The sequence below is a fragment of the Grammomys surdaster genome, unplaced genomic scaffold (genome assembly GCF_004785775.1).
Source record: "Grammomys surdaster isolate TR1022 unplaced genomic scaffold, NIH_TR_1.0 322, whole genome shotgun sequence".
NCBI lineage: Eukaryota > Metazoa > Chordata > Mammalia > Rodentia > Muridae > Grammomys > Grammomys surdaster.
The window spans coordinates 1,963,830-1,978,519 of record NW_021604741.1 but is presented as its reverse complement, the minus strand read 5'-3'; the positions used below and the strand labels follow the sequence as shown (position 1 = coordinate 1,978,519).

At 40.6% G+C, this 14,690-nt stretch overlaps 2 protein-coding genes across 3 annotated transcripts in view; one reads left to right on the top strand and one right to left on the bottom strand.

The window, feature by feature from the left end:
* The window catches only part of Nup37 (nucleoporin 37), a 24,239-nt gene extending 15,566 nt beyond the window's left edge, over positions 1-8,673 (bottom strand). The window contains exons 1-3 of the mRNA XM_028778040.1: positions 8,593-8,673; positions 7,287-7,504; positions 2,187-2,311 (exon numbers count right to left, since the gene is read on the bottom strand). Coding sequence (XP_028633873.1) covers positions 2,187-2,311; positions 7,287-7,442 — 281 coding nt within the window. The 5' untranslated portion in view covers positions 7,443-7,504; positions 8,593-8,673. The remainder of the gene's footprint in view (positions 1-2,186; positions 2,312-7,286; positions 7,505-8,592) is intronic.
* A 3,520-nt stretch (positions 8,674-12,193) lies between these two features.
* Parpbp (PARP1 binding protein) overlaps positions 12,194-14,690 on the top strand; it is a 39,356-nt gene continuing 36,859 nt past the window's right edge. For both annotated transcript variants that reach the window (XM_028778059.1, XM_028778060.1), the window contains exon 1: positions 12,194-12,346. In XM_028778059.1, the coding sequence (XP_028633892.1) occupies positions 12,194-12,346 (153 nt within the window). The remainder of the gene's footprint in view (positions 12,347-14,690) is intronic.

Sequence of the window (14,690 nt, the reverse complement as noted above, 5' to 3'; positions counted from 1 at the left end):
ACAGCTCAGTTCAACACTTTAGGAACAAGATTTTCTACCACTTGATGTTGTCTAGGTACAGATACCATGAATATTTCCTTTTGATTTAAAGACAACCAGAAAACACACCAGCTGTTGATAATCACTTGTGTGTGCTGACAGAAGATGCTGTATAAACTATCCAAGGTTAAGTTAGATAAAAGCTGTGACTCTGCCGGCCATGGGGCACATGGCACTTGGGAGACAAAGCAGGGTGACTTCTGAGGGATCAAGAACAGTGTGGGCTACATTAATCCACTGGGAGAAAAAAGGCTGTAAACTCTAGAAAAAAAAAATAGAACATCTTCACAACCCTGTAGGCAAACATATCTTATAGAGAAAACAAATCATTAAAGTGCTGGAAATTATTAGTCGTAAGGGAAATGTCATATTTTAATAAAATCAGAAAACCCCAGAACTGAACTAGAATTGCTAAAATTAAATATACTAAATGTTGGGGAGCAGGAAGATCAGCATGAACGCTTCCATCATCCACGGGAATACAGAATGGGAGGGAAGCTCCAGACGACGGGTCTCCTCCATGCTTTGCAGTGCTGGAGGCAGAGCACAGGGCCTGTGCAAATCAGGCCGAGTCACGGAGCCACGCCCAAGCCCCAAATCTGACACTTTCTTTTCTTGTTGTAATTTGTATTTTGTGTGTATTTTGCCTACATGCAAAGGGGCATAGGATCCCTGGAACTTGAGTTACAGGTAGCTGTGACCCACCATATGGGTACAGGAAACCAAACCTAGGCTCTGTCAAAGCTGTCATCTCCCCAGCTCTCTGTACTTCCTTAATATTAATATATATCTATTTGTGACCCAGCAATTATACTCCTAAGAGAAATAAAAGTATACATCCATTAAAGCTGTATAAAGGTGTGCACATGAAACTGTAGTTATAATAGCTAAAATCTGGACACTGTCCAGGTATCCATCCCAGCAAAATGGATGAGCAAGTTATGTAAAAAGAACACAGTAGGATACAGAAGAGCTGAGGCTCAGAAACCTCCAGCCTGTTAGAAAGAACACACTCTGTGTGATTGCACTGATGAAGTTCCAAAGGGCAGAACTAAGTTCTGCTCACAGCTCTCTAATTACAGCTGCATGGCAGGGAGCAGGGTTTAGAGATTAACTGGGGAGGAACACGAAGAGCTCCTGAGGGACAGAACAAGGCTGTGTATTGCAAGAATATGAACTATAAAAACTACACGAAGAGCTGGGGTTGGTGCTCAGCTGGCAAGCCTGCTTGTTGTGCACGTGTGAAGAGCTGAACTCAATTTCCAGAACTCATGTGAACGTGCCAGGTGTAGCGGCATGTAATGTACTCACTGTGCTGGGGAGGTATAAGTGGGAGAGACCCTTGCACCACAGAAGCCATCCAAGCTTGTCCACCAGCTACTGACTTGGGTTGTGTAGGTGTGTGTGGAGCCTGGAAGCATCAGATCCCCCTGAAGAGGAGTTACTGGTGGTTGTGGGTTCTGGGCCATCTGATATGGATCCTGAGAATTGAACTCAGGTTCTCTAAAAGTGTGTGATTTTTCTCAAAACCAATTTTTAAAAAATGCTTCATCAAAACTGAAGCCCACTGAATAAACTAGACATGAATGTTATGCTAAACACAAGAATATGACCTTGGCTCACAGCTGGTATCAGAATGCTATTACTACTGTTTCAAACCAACCAGTTATTTTAACAAAGTAGCACTGTATTGTTCCCACATTTACTTTGTGTCCTTGTGTGTACACACAATGGTGGGTGTGTAGAGTCAGAGGATGACTTGCTAGAGTTAGTTAGCTTTCCTTCCATCAAATGGGTTCTGGAAAGTGAACTCAGGTAGTAAGGCTTGGTGGCAAGTACCTTTACCCACTGTGCTATCTTGTTAGGGCTTAAATAGTCCTTTAATTAAGAATAAGAAGTACAGTGTCTGTGATGACTGTGAATGATTCTGATGGAACTCAGGTAAAGAGATTTGTAGTTTGGACCAAACACATGGTCAAAGCATCAGTCACAGTCATAAATCTAAACTACAAGGACAATAACCCATAATTATTAAATAACAGCAAACATCAACATACCTAGTCTAGGGTGATAGACAACAGGCATGGAGCCCTTGGGATCACTCACCAGGAAGGACAGCAATACTGCCCTGAAACGTTTCAACTTACTTGATTACAGGAGGCAGTGAATCAAGTCTGGTCTCTGGGCTCCAGGCAATGCCATCGACTCGGACTCCATGGTGAAATGTTCGTAGTGTTTTATACTGAATCCCTTCAATGTCTGTTTCTTCCTCCTAAACAGATACAGCAAATGGGTTAATGTTATAAAGACAAACAATAAAATACTCTGAATTTCATCTTAATCTATAATTCATCACAAGGCATGCATATGCTTTTGAAGAGTGCAAAAGAAAATTAGATATTGAGATTATAGTAGTTTATGGAATTAAAAAAAAATACTGGGGGCTTTAGATGTAGCTTTAGAGTATGCGTCTAATGTGCACAAGGTGCTAGTTTGACCCCCCGTATCCTCAGGGAGAGGCAAAAGAAATATAAATGAACAAACAAAAAAGCTGTTAAGCCTCATTTAAAAACAAAGACATAGGTAAAGCAAAGCAATAAACTTGGTATCCTTCACCTAGGTGACACTTTATTTTCAACAGCAAATACACTGCATAGCAATAGTCTTTTAGGTAAATGAGTAATTATACATAGCTATCAACTGACAGGAAGATAACGGAGCATATAGATATGTCTTAACCATGTGGAAGATCCTTTGAATGGCAATGCATGCCTGCAAGTCAGTGTTAACTTTGACACAGTATTATATATGCATGAGCTATTATAATTTACCTGTCTTATTAGACCAGTGGTTCTCAACCTCCCTAATGCTCCACTACTTTGACACAGTTCATTCACCATGTTGTAGGGACCCCCAGCCATAGTTTTTTCCCTTGCTACTTTGTAACTGTAATTTTTCTACTGTTAGGCATCATAATGTAAGTATCTGTGATTTCCAGTGGTCTTAGGTGACTCCTGTGAAAGGGCCATTCTTCCCCTAAATGGGTCACAACCCACAGGTTGAGAACCACTGCACTAGAGACCATGAAAGTGCTATAAAGGTATACTGATTCAGTATCCTAGCACACAGTGATAATACTGTAAGAACAGGGAAGCAGCCACACAAGGAAGGTACTCAGGGGTCTTTCAAAATAATTGCTTAACTCCTAATTCTCAGACTAGGGATCTATTTTATTTACTATTTTACATGTTTCACAGTATACTCTCATATATATTTTTATTGAATCCCAGTAGATGTATTGATTTTTCCAAGACAGTTTTTGAGATCCCAGCCAATCATTTTGCAGGCATGCTACCCAAGTCTTGATAAAATTCAAACACTATTTGAATGTAACTTTAAATTCCAGGTAAACTTAACAAAAGGGTTTTCCATTAATCAAAGAAGTGAACTGAAAAAAAAAGCACTGCCAAATTTTCTTACTTCATAATTTGTGTATATTACAACTAAGCAGCTAATAGATACGCCAGGCAGCAGCTACTAGCAGTTTAAAATTAAGTTTAAGAGCCTAATCTTAGCTGACTTCACAGACTGACTTAGATCTATTTTTCCATACTTGACAAACCTAAAAATGAATTTTTATATAAAAACACATTATTTTGCTACTGTAACAAGAGTGATGAAAAGCAGGGCCTGTATTCGTTACTCAGATTAGATATGGAACTACTGAGTGGTCTTAGGAATAATGAAATCACAGGGACTGCACAGATGAAGCCTTATGTATCAACAGGAAGACTTGCCCTGCCCCTGGCAATACTGCCTGTTATTGAGCCAGCTGATGAAAAGGGCAGTGTGTGTGTGGTATAGATAGAGATGAATGCTATTTTTGGTTCAGTTTGGGGTGTAGGCCATATTGTATAGGCAGGAAATTAAGAGACTCTGGAAAACTTGCTGTAATAGAAATCATTATGGAAGGTTCCAGCAGTTTGAGGCTGAGGAACAGCCAAGTTGGTGTTCTCCTAAGGATTTGACGTGTAGGCCTTCCCACCACACCCACTAAGGACTCAGACAGAACGCCAGTTAACCAAGGCTGCTTCATCTAGTGCAACTCTCTTATTAGTGCTTTCATTTTAACTCAACATCTGAATAACTATTTAAAAAGATAATTGCTCTCTGAACAGTAGCAATGAGAAACGCAGCTGCTTTGGGAGAAGCAGATTCCATAGCAGATAGGGCTGTTAGTGATCTCAATGGTAAGCCAGAGTGCTTCCATGTAATCGTACTTAATGTTCCAGTGCTGTCTTTGGAACTCTGCAAGCTCAATTTTGTGGTGGCAAACTTTGCCAGAACAAGCTGTCAGGTGGGCACACTCAGGGTAGACTTAGTACCCGTTATTGAGGACAAATGGAGGTGACCAGTCAAACTGCCAGTCTAACTCCTCTTTCATGAGGAATTTTAAACATTTTTAATATAGCTCTGAAATTTGCTTCCAAATACACCATCTCCTTTTAATCAGAATGCAATGCTGAGAAATAAAGATCAAAAACATTTTTATCAACTTCTAGAGAACTGTTGTCCAATAAGATAGCTACTAGTCATACAGAGCCTAGAGCATGTAAAATGCAGCTGGTGGGTATACTTACTTTACAAGGTATAAAATGAGCATGTACAAAGATCTCAAAGAAATCTATCGACACAAGACAAAGTATAGAATAACCTTTATATTGATTATATGTGAAGTATTCTAGTTAAAATATTCATTTAAGCTTCATTTGCCTTTTTAATTACTTCTATTGTGTGCGGGTGCATGTGCTATAGTGCACACACTGAAGCCAGACGTCAACCCTCAGGAGCTGGTCTCTATTTCCCACCATGTGGGCTTCGGGAATTGATCTCAGGACATGAGTCTTGGTAAGAAGAAGTGTCTGTACCCCGTGACCTGCTCACTGGCCCTACTTTTCTGTTACCATGACATCTAAGCTTATCCTGTGGCTCCTTCCGTTTATATTCTAACTGGATAGTACTGAATGCCTCCATTCAGCTCCCTGTTGTGTCGACATGGGGTTAATGTTCAGGTGACTAACATCTGAGTCACAACTCTCCCTTCCCGGTTCTCAGTCTATTGTCTTAAGACTTAGTCATCTTTATTAACTCTCTCTTGTTTGAGTTGGTCCAATTTATTAAACAATGTTTGGATTTGAACAGAGTTTGGTAGACAAAAAGCACTCAATAAATACTTGCTAAACAAAGTTGGTTAGCAAAGGATTAAGATAGCTTTCTGTTTCATTTTCTCCACAAAAATGTGCTTGCCTAAACTAACGCTCTCATTCAAGCCCAACCAGACTTCTTTATTACTGAGCAGTGAATACGATTCAAAACTTTTATCCTTATTTGGCCTTTTATAAACGAGGCTGTTTTAAGAGTGCACTGATTTCAGACTCTCTTTGTGGATAGGGCAAGAATCTCTCTCTCTTTAATTTCCTGGCTCTCTTTAATTTACACTCATGACTTTTTAACAAATGTGTAGCAACCAATAAGCCTACCATTTTTACTCATATTTCTGGATATGTAAAAGGACAGCATGAGAGTCTAAAAACCGCTCAGCTGAAACTCACGCTTTTCCGTAGTTAGTGCTTCCTGATAATCCCACAGTGAAGATTGCTTTTTTTTTTTTTCCCTTATAGGCATGGGAAAATTGGTTTGATTTACATATTTTTTTTCTTACAAGGTGTAAAATTGGGGGACACGGAGCTTGAAGATTTGAATGTTCAACATCATCTAAACTGACAAAGGAGAACAGGGACTTGTTTCGGATCTCCAACGGAAAGTAATGAAACCAAATTCTTCAGGATGAACTACTGACTGCATTTGAAGAGAAACACAAGAACGGGTCTGACAGAAGAACAGAATTTCAAATGAGGTCTAAAACTTGTTCTCATTCCTTCATCACGCACTCCCCCAGACATCTCTGAAGCAGAGTGGAAAGTCTGAGAGGAACGAGAGAGGTGCATTTAACTGCACCTCTAAGGTTAAGTCCTGAATATGATTTGTGTTCTCTATGTGCTAATAAAAGAAAAAAGCCTATTGTTTTTCCCTTACACAATTTGGAAATAAGACCTATTTTGTTGCAAAGACCTGAGGATCAATGAGGACAAGTTTTTTGAATGATACAAACATTCCTCTCATTTTTCTGTGTCTCCTTGTCTGTTTTCTCCATTTTCTTTTTTCTCTGGTCTTGATTTCCTCTGGTTTTTCCTAACTGGACTTGACCTAGAGGTAGCTATATTTGAAAATGCAATCCTATGTCCACATCTGTTAACACAGAAAGCAGCGGCAATGCGGGAAGCTCAAGCCCACCTATGGTTGCTTACATCTACAACAGGCAAGAGGTCCACAGTAGACAAAGTTTTTAATAAGTCTTTCTTAAAACAACACTACATTATTTGCCTGACATGTCTTATGATTCTGACAGTTCAGCTGAACTTAGGTCAAGGGTCATAAAAATATAGTCCTTAAATATTACTTTGTACACAAACAATATCAGAAACGAAACTCTGGGAAGGCAGGGTGGTGGTGGTGAATCTTCACTGCTGAGTGTTTCCTATGTGTAACCTAGGTTTCTGTGAGGAAACACTGTAAGAGGGCTCTTGGAAGCAATTTTTCTTTAATGATTAAATATGAAGGTATGACTGTCACTAATGCCCATACCAACCACAACAAATTTACACATCTATAGATTACAATGTGCCGAATGTCATCTGGGAACGGTATATGCACTAACACACAACCCCTCACAAACCGTATTGAACATCATATTCCTCACCTTTAGAGAAGCGGGGTTAAGTATCTAATGAAGTATAGCCATTCGAAACCAAGTGTCTAAACAGGCTCCACAGAACTCATAGAAGCTATGATGAACTGCATGCTGTAAATTTAATCCTGCACGGTTATCTAAATATCTGCTGCAGATAGCACAAGGTGTGAAAGCAAATTAATAGGAAAGCAGAGTATTAGTTATGAAAGCTAGACGTTTTTTAGAAGATAATTTTATAGCCTTTCAGTATCATCTTATAATGCAGGGAAATCTGAAGTGGCCCTTCTAATACATGCAAATACACACATGCTCAGTAATATCAGGCTTTATCAGAATACACCACTACGCATCTCTAGGTGAAAGAATAGCTTCATATTTTTCATGTCCACAATCTAACAATATCTTCACTGTCACTCCATGCAGTTGGTGGACTAACCTGAAACGTACACATGCCAACAACCACATAATTACTGCCGCCATATGCAATTAGGTTTCCTGAATCTCCACTCTCAAAGGGATTAAATTCCACCACATGCACATAATCGTCACAATCCACGGTGTAGGCAGCATTTCTTGTAGGATCTTGCTTCATCTTGTATCCCAAAGCTTGAGCGGTTGTAAGTATCAAACGGCCTTTTATTGGCTGTCACAAAACTGTGGATCACAAAGAAAATTTAAGAAGTGTTTGTCATTTGATAGAAGAATTACAATAGGGCCTGGTATTGCAATGTCAGAGGCAGCTCAAGAGAATTCTGCTTACATTAACACATATACATGAATACATTTAATAAAAATAGATCCCTAAGATTAAGCAACAGTGATATTATTTGTAGTTGGCATGTTGTGTTGGCATTATCACACCCAAGAGTTCCATAAAAGCTGGTACTACCAATAGTTCCCACTTTGCCTATGAAGAAATTTGCCAAGTTAATCAACAGGTTGAGGATTTAAAAGTCTTAGTATATGTCAGGCCTAAATGTCATAGAAAACACAAACATGCACACTTGCCTTTCTCAGGACTTTGCTACATTATTTGATCGAGTTATATGACTTTTAACATCAAGGGTCAGATGAACTGGAAAGTCCTACCCCTTCCTAAAGACACATGGAGTTTAAGAGCCTTGAAGGATATCATCATCTAGGGATAGTTACAATTAACAATAACCCATGCAATAAAATAAACAGATTCAAAAATACAGGCTCTGGAGTAATGTGTATTAATAATGTTATAACTTCAGTCACAAGCCTCAATTAATTTGTTAAGAGACAGGTAGTGTGCACTGTAGAAATAGCATCCTCACATGGGAATTAATTTTCACTTTGTTGTTAATTAAAAGGAGGTATCCTAGACTAAGAACAAACACATTAAATCCTGAGTATTTGCTGAGTTTTTCAGATTAAGTCCCATCTCAGGGGAGACTGGACACATGTTACTCGGGACCAGCAGGTGAGAAGACTGTAAAGCAGAGAGGCATAGGGCGTGCAGGAGACTTGAGGTCCAGATTTGATGTCAACCCCTCACCTCTTGGTCTTTAAAACCCAGTATCAATATTCCCTGGGCCTCCCTAGCAGGCGAGGAACAAGCACAGTAGTCAAGTCCCCGGAGTGTGTCCCCCACGCGTGGCTCAAGACAACCCACTCCCACCTCGCGAGGTCACAGGGAAGAGCTCTAAGGAACAGGGACGGGCCCCTGGGGAAGCAGCACAAGCTGGCAATCACCGGCCACCGCGCTCCATACGCACCTAATGCAGGGGAGGTGACCTGGGCACGGCTCTCCCGACCATGGGCCGCCGCGGCGGGCGCCCGCTCTGCTTCCGGGTCGGAGGGCGAGCGCGGCGATTGGTTCCCGGGTCGTGCCGCGAGATTTGAAAGGGACGCCGAGGCGATTCAAACCTCCGCCTTCCGGCATCCTGGCTGCGCTGCTCCTTCCTTGACTTGTACCCCCTAGATCGCCGGACGAGGTGGACCTCAACTTTTCTCTGCCCTCTGGTCACAGTGGTAATTCCGGATACTGCTTTTCGAACGCGTTTCGGTGACAGCGACGTGCCTTGTGCCTGTCAGCGGCGTTGTCTGCGCAGTGGCTTCGCCCTGACTTCACAGTATCCCGTGAAAAAATACCTGGAAGGTCGCTAGGGCTCGGCTATAGATGGGAAGACTGAAGCCCATCAAAATCTGCTTTTAGTCCGTTAGACCGGGGATCTGGCACACGACGTGTGCAGGCTCCCCCAGAATCTGTCTGTTGTTGCATCCTTCAAAGGGACATTCGGGACCAGACTAGGAGATTAACTGTCACCTGTCATCTTTTAATGGACCATTTTCTAAGTGCTGGCAATAAGGAGGTTGTATATTTGCATCACTGGTGCTTCATAATTCTGTTAAGTAGATATTCCCATCCCGAGTAGGGATGTGGAGAAATTTGTGTCAATCACGAGGTACAGCTAATGCAGGCGCGTGGTAGCAGGGATGCTTAGCTAAGTGTAGTGCTTTCTCACTTTACCTTCCAGCGACAATTTCCTGTCTCAGACTTTCTGCTCCAGTGCCCCTTGAATCCAGTTTTTAAAGTAAGAGTTTATTCCTTCTGACACCTTCTATCTGTTCTGTCCATCCATATTCAGCGTCTCATCCAGTCTTCACAACAGGCTGGCAGATAGAACAGAGGGGGAGGCATAGTCCTGTTTTCTTTGTGATAATACTTCTCCCTGAGCAGCCAGATCTAAAGTTAGGCAGCCCTGGGAAAGCTGGGACTACAGTAGACATTGGCATGTCAGCTGGAATGCCTGTTTGTCAATAGCCAGATCCAGAGGTAAACATGGTATTACATGTTTAAATGTTGGTGGAAAAAAAAAAGGAACATTTTGAGCCTTCTGAAAATTATAGAAAACAGGTTTTATTGTCCATAAATAAAATTTTAGTGAGGACCAGCTATGTTTGTTTATGCATTGTTCCTGGTTACCCTTATGTGACAAGGTCAGGGTAAGTGGTTGTGACATAGACTGTAGAGATGAATGTCTCAATATTTAGTGTTTGCCTCCTTCCAAAAAAGTTGCAGACTCCTAGATGACTCTTGGCTTTCTCACACTGATAGGAATTCTCTTTCAATTTTAACTGATGGTAACTAATGTGCTTGACTTTGCTGTATGTAAAAGCTTTAGATGTAGTTTCTTCTTTTACTGTTCACAAACTATGCTCAGTAAGAACTTTGTTCATTTTCACTACAAGGAAGTTGAGGCAGGGAGAGGGGCTGTTAAGATCTCTTAGCTCAGCAACTGATATAGCCAGGGATTCAGGATGATCTAATTCTGGGTGAATTTTTATTTATAGAAATATAAACATATAACACCTTCAAATAATACCAATGGGTAGACCTTTACCAAGAAATCTTATTTCAGGCAAACTAATCACATAGCTCATGCTTTTATGACTTCTTCAGTTTTTTTTTTAAAGAGATAAATGTGCTATGTGATGACCTAGGTGCTCATCAAGGAATGTATGAGTAGGGTCTGGGAAGGTGGCTCAATGGAGAAAGCACCTGGACAATTATGAGGACTGGAATCCAGATCCTCAGAATGGATGTCAGCGCTGGTGTGGTAATCTGCTTGCGGTCCCAGTGTGCCAGGGTTGTAGTCAAGAGATACTCGAGCAAGCTGGTTAGCCAGACTAGCTGATAGACAGGGAGAAACTGTTCCTCGATCTACAAGGTGGAGAGCAGTGGAGACAACAGTGTCAACCTTGGGCCTCCATACACATGTGCTCACATATAGGCGAGCATACGCACACGGCAGACTTGTAAAAAAGACGTAGAAAAGAATGGAAGTGGAGAGAGACTCCATAGGATGGCCGTCTAGAATACTGACACACCCCAGCTTACTTTGAAAGGGTTTTGCATGCCTCCAGGAGAACTTAAGAAAAACGTAGAAATCTTGGATTTACCCCTTTTTGGCTATTTACTAGCTTCGTGTGTTACTGAATATTGCTTTCCTCATGTGTGAAATGCAGACATTCATAGACTGACATCATCAGGATACTTGTGAAAATGGAGCAAAGTAATTAATATTAAATGTTTGAAAAGTATATGGTACTAAGAAGCTTCATGTGTTAGATCACATATTGATTATCTGTTTGCGGTGTAACAAAACATCAAAACCGCAGTCACTGTAAAATAACAACTGAGTATTTGCTTTAAATCTGTGGGTCAGCAGTTTGGGCTGGATCAGATAGTTGATTCCTCTGCTAGCCTTGAGCGGATGACTCGTGCTGCTGAGGCTCACCTTCCATGTTGATGGGGTCTCCATGGGATAAGCTGCCTCTTTTGTGGCAGTGAGTTGCTATCGGTTGCCAGCTGGAATACCTTACTTCTCTTCCATAAGCTTTCACCAGCAGCTTAGCTGGGCTTGGGAGTTAGATCTCCCCAGAGGGTTGATTTGCTAGGAAGAGCAGGAAAGTCAGCATTTAGGTGTAGTTGTGGACTTGAACTACTGTAGCAAAAGGATAAAGGTAGTGTCAGTGAAGAGAAAGGGCATGTGAAGTGAGTGGGGGAGACCAAGCACAGGCTTCTCGATGTCCTTAGAGAGTCCATGCTTAATTCTTTCAGCCACAGCTTGTGACAGTCCATGGAAGTATTGTCTACCGAGGAAAGTTCTTAGAAACGCTGCATGAGTTTTAACTGGGGACTAGACTCATGGGCATATCCTGTCCAACAAGTACCAAAAAATCCAGATTCAAGGAAATGAGGTGTTCATCACAAAACACATATAGTTTATAAAAACAGTTCAGCACAATGAAATACTTTTAATGGAAACTTGCTGTATTAACTATTTTGCCCAAACCTCCTAAAGCCTAGGCTTAGAATTCTCATTATCTCCCAGTCTACTAGTCAAATCAAGTCCTAAGACTGCTCCCGACTCAAGTGAGTAGAAAAGTAAACCACTCGTTTTAGAACAGTATACAAATGAGAGGAAACAACCCCCCAATCTACCACATATAGCACCATTTGTCTCAAAACAACTATCGTAAAATACAGATTTAATTAGTGATGTCTGTATTTAAAATTATAAGTTTGCAGAATTTGCATGTCTGTTTTATGTGAATTTTCAAAATTGAAGGTTGGATTTTTGTTATTTCAAAAGATTTGGCTTAAGAAAACTAAAGGAGGGGAAAATATGATTGGGCAGAAATTGTATTATTCTGTTTTCCTAAATTTAATTAAAAACAATCCTGGTAAATATGAAATGACTTCTTGTTCACTACTTATTTTTTCTAACCATGTTTGCTTACACATGTTAAATGTTACCTTCCAATTAAAACAAGTCACTTTAACATTGTATTCTGTTCTACTTTAAGAGAATGGCTGTGCTTAATCAGCTGTCTGTTTTGGGTATGATTAAAGAGTTTCGAAGGAATTGGCGTGTTCTTTGTAACTCTGAAAGAACTACGGTATGTGGTCCAGACTCCATGCTCCTGGCCCTGCAGCTCTCCATGGCAGAAAACAACAAACAGGTTAGTGCACTATATTTAGTTTAACTTTTTTATAACTCAGTTTTACTTGTTGCCCATTATAATTGGTTTGAGCTTAATTACACACATCATTTTCTTTGCAATATTTCCTCTCCTAAAATAGGGTGTTTCAGAAATGCTTCTGCATATCTGTGTCAAAATATTGCAGTAGGAATTTTTGGAAAAAAATTGCCTGTATATCTGAAATGATTCAATTTATGTTATGTGTATGATTTGAACATGAAATTCGGATATTTGGTCTCATGAAAAAAAATCATAAAGATTAAATCTGCAGCTCTTATGGTTAAATATATTCCTATTTAATAATTGTTCCTTTGTTCCTTAAAAGAAGCTCTAGAGGAGCAGGTATCATTCTTACTCAATGTAAAGTATTTTGTGTCTACTTTCAGCACTGTTGGGTGGATGTTGTTTCTTTCTTTTGTTTTTTTTTGTTTTTTCGAGACAGGGTTTCTCTGTGTAGCCCTGGGTGTCCTGGAACTCACTCTGTAGACCAGGCTACCCTCGAACTCAGAAATCTGCCTGCCTCTCCCTCCCAAGTGCTGGAATTAAAGGCATGCGCCACCACTGCCCGGCAGGATTTTGTATTCTTAAATCTGTTTATACATTAAAATCATTTGGGAGGTACTAATTAATTAATTAGTTAGTTTGTTTATTCTTCTCATATATTACATCCTGACTGCAGTTTCCCCTCCCTCCTCTCCTCTAAGTCCCTCCCTCCCACTTCCCCTCTCCCCAGATCTCCTCCTCCTCCTTTCCCTTCATAAAGAGCAGCCCTCCCAGAGATATCAACCAAACATGATCAAGGCTGGATAAGGCAGCCCATTAGGAGGAAGAGGGAGGAAAGAGCAGTTAAGAGCATCAGAGACAGCTCCCACTCCCAGTGCTGGGAGTCCCATAAGAACACCAAGCTACACAAGGTCAAACCCATACAGGCTCCCTATTGGTTCAGTTTCTGTGATCCGCTATGAGCACTGGTTATTTGACTCTGTAGACTGTGTTCTTATGGTGTTTTTGATCCCTCTGGCTCCTAAAATTCTTCCTCCCCATCTTCCATAGTATTTCATTTTGGGAAGTCTTTAAAAATATACTAGTTCATTGAAGCATGATGCCACAGGCCTGTAAATCTAGCTGTTCATGCTCAGAAGATAGCCTGTCTGGACTAAAGAGTGAGCTCAAGACTAGTTCATGCCTTGGGCCTTTGAGGCTCTGCCTCAAAATAGCATATAAAAGGGGGTTGAAGAAATCTCAGTGGTAGAGTGCTTCCCTAGCACATAGGAGGTGCGAGGTTCAATCTCCAGTACTACAAACAAACACACAAACACACAACCTGAAGTTGTTGCCTTGTTGTCCTAATGGGGTCTTCACTGACCTGCAGGAAGCTACCTTGAAGAAAATCTCTACAAAGTGATTGTCTTGTAGGTTGCTGGGGCCCACTGACCTTCCAATAGTGATGGGGAGTTGAGTCCACTGAGACCATTGCTTGTTAATTCCTGTTGTTTTGTTGTTGTTATTGGTGGTGAGTGTGTGTGTGTGTTTCCCTTTGTTGGGTTTTGCTGGTTTGTAATTATTGCCTATATTTTTCTGGATGTAGTTAACCTTATTGAATTTGAGTTCTCCTTCTAGTATGGATAGATACTAGTTAAATTTGATTTTATCATGGAATGTCTTGTTTTCTCCATCTATGGTGATTGAAAGTTTTGCTGAAAGTAGTCTGGGCTGGCATCTGTGGTCTCAGAGTCTGCTGGACATCTGTTCAGACCCTCTGGCTTTTAGAGTAAGCTTCTTGTACCTTTATAGACATCTACTTCTTTGGGTTAGAATTTTTGTCTATGATTTTGCTTCAAATATTTTCTGGGCCTTTGAGATGGGATTCTTTATCTGCTAGTTCTATTATTTTTAGATTTAGTCTTTTTATGGTGTCTTAGATTTCTTAGATGTTTTGTGTCAGGAATTGATTAGGTTTAATGTAATGTTTTCTTTGACTGATGTATCTGTTTCTTCTATCATAGCTCAGTGTCTGAGATTCTCTCTTCCATCCCTTGCAATTCTGTTGGTGGTGCTTGTTGGAGTCTAGGCATCTGGGTTTGTATAATTACTGGTCTAGGTGTCGATTTCTGAGCTTGTCTTTGTTAGATGGGTATTTTCTTTTTCTTTTCTTTTCTTTTCTTTCCTTTCCTTTCCTTTTCCTTTTCCTTTTCCTTTTCCTTTTCCTTTTCCTTTTCCTTTTCCTTTTCCTTCCCTTTCCCTTTCCCTTTTCCCTTTTCCCTTTTCCCTTTCCCTTTTCCCTTTTTCCCTTTTTCCCTTTTTCCCTTTTTCCCTTTTTCCC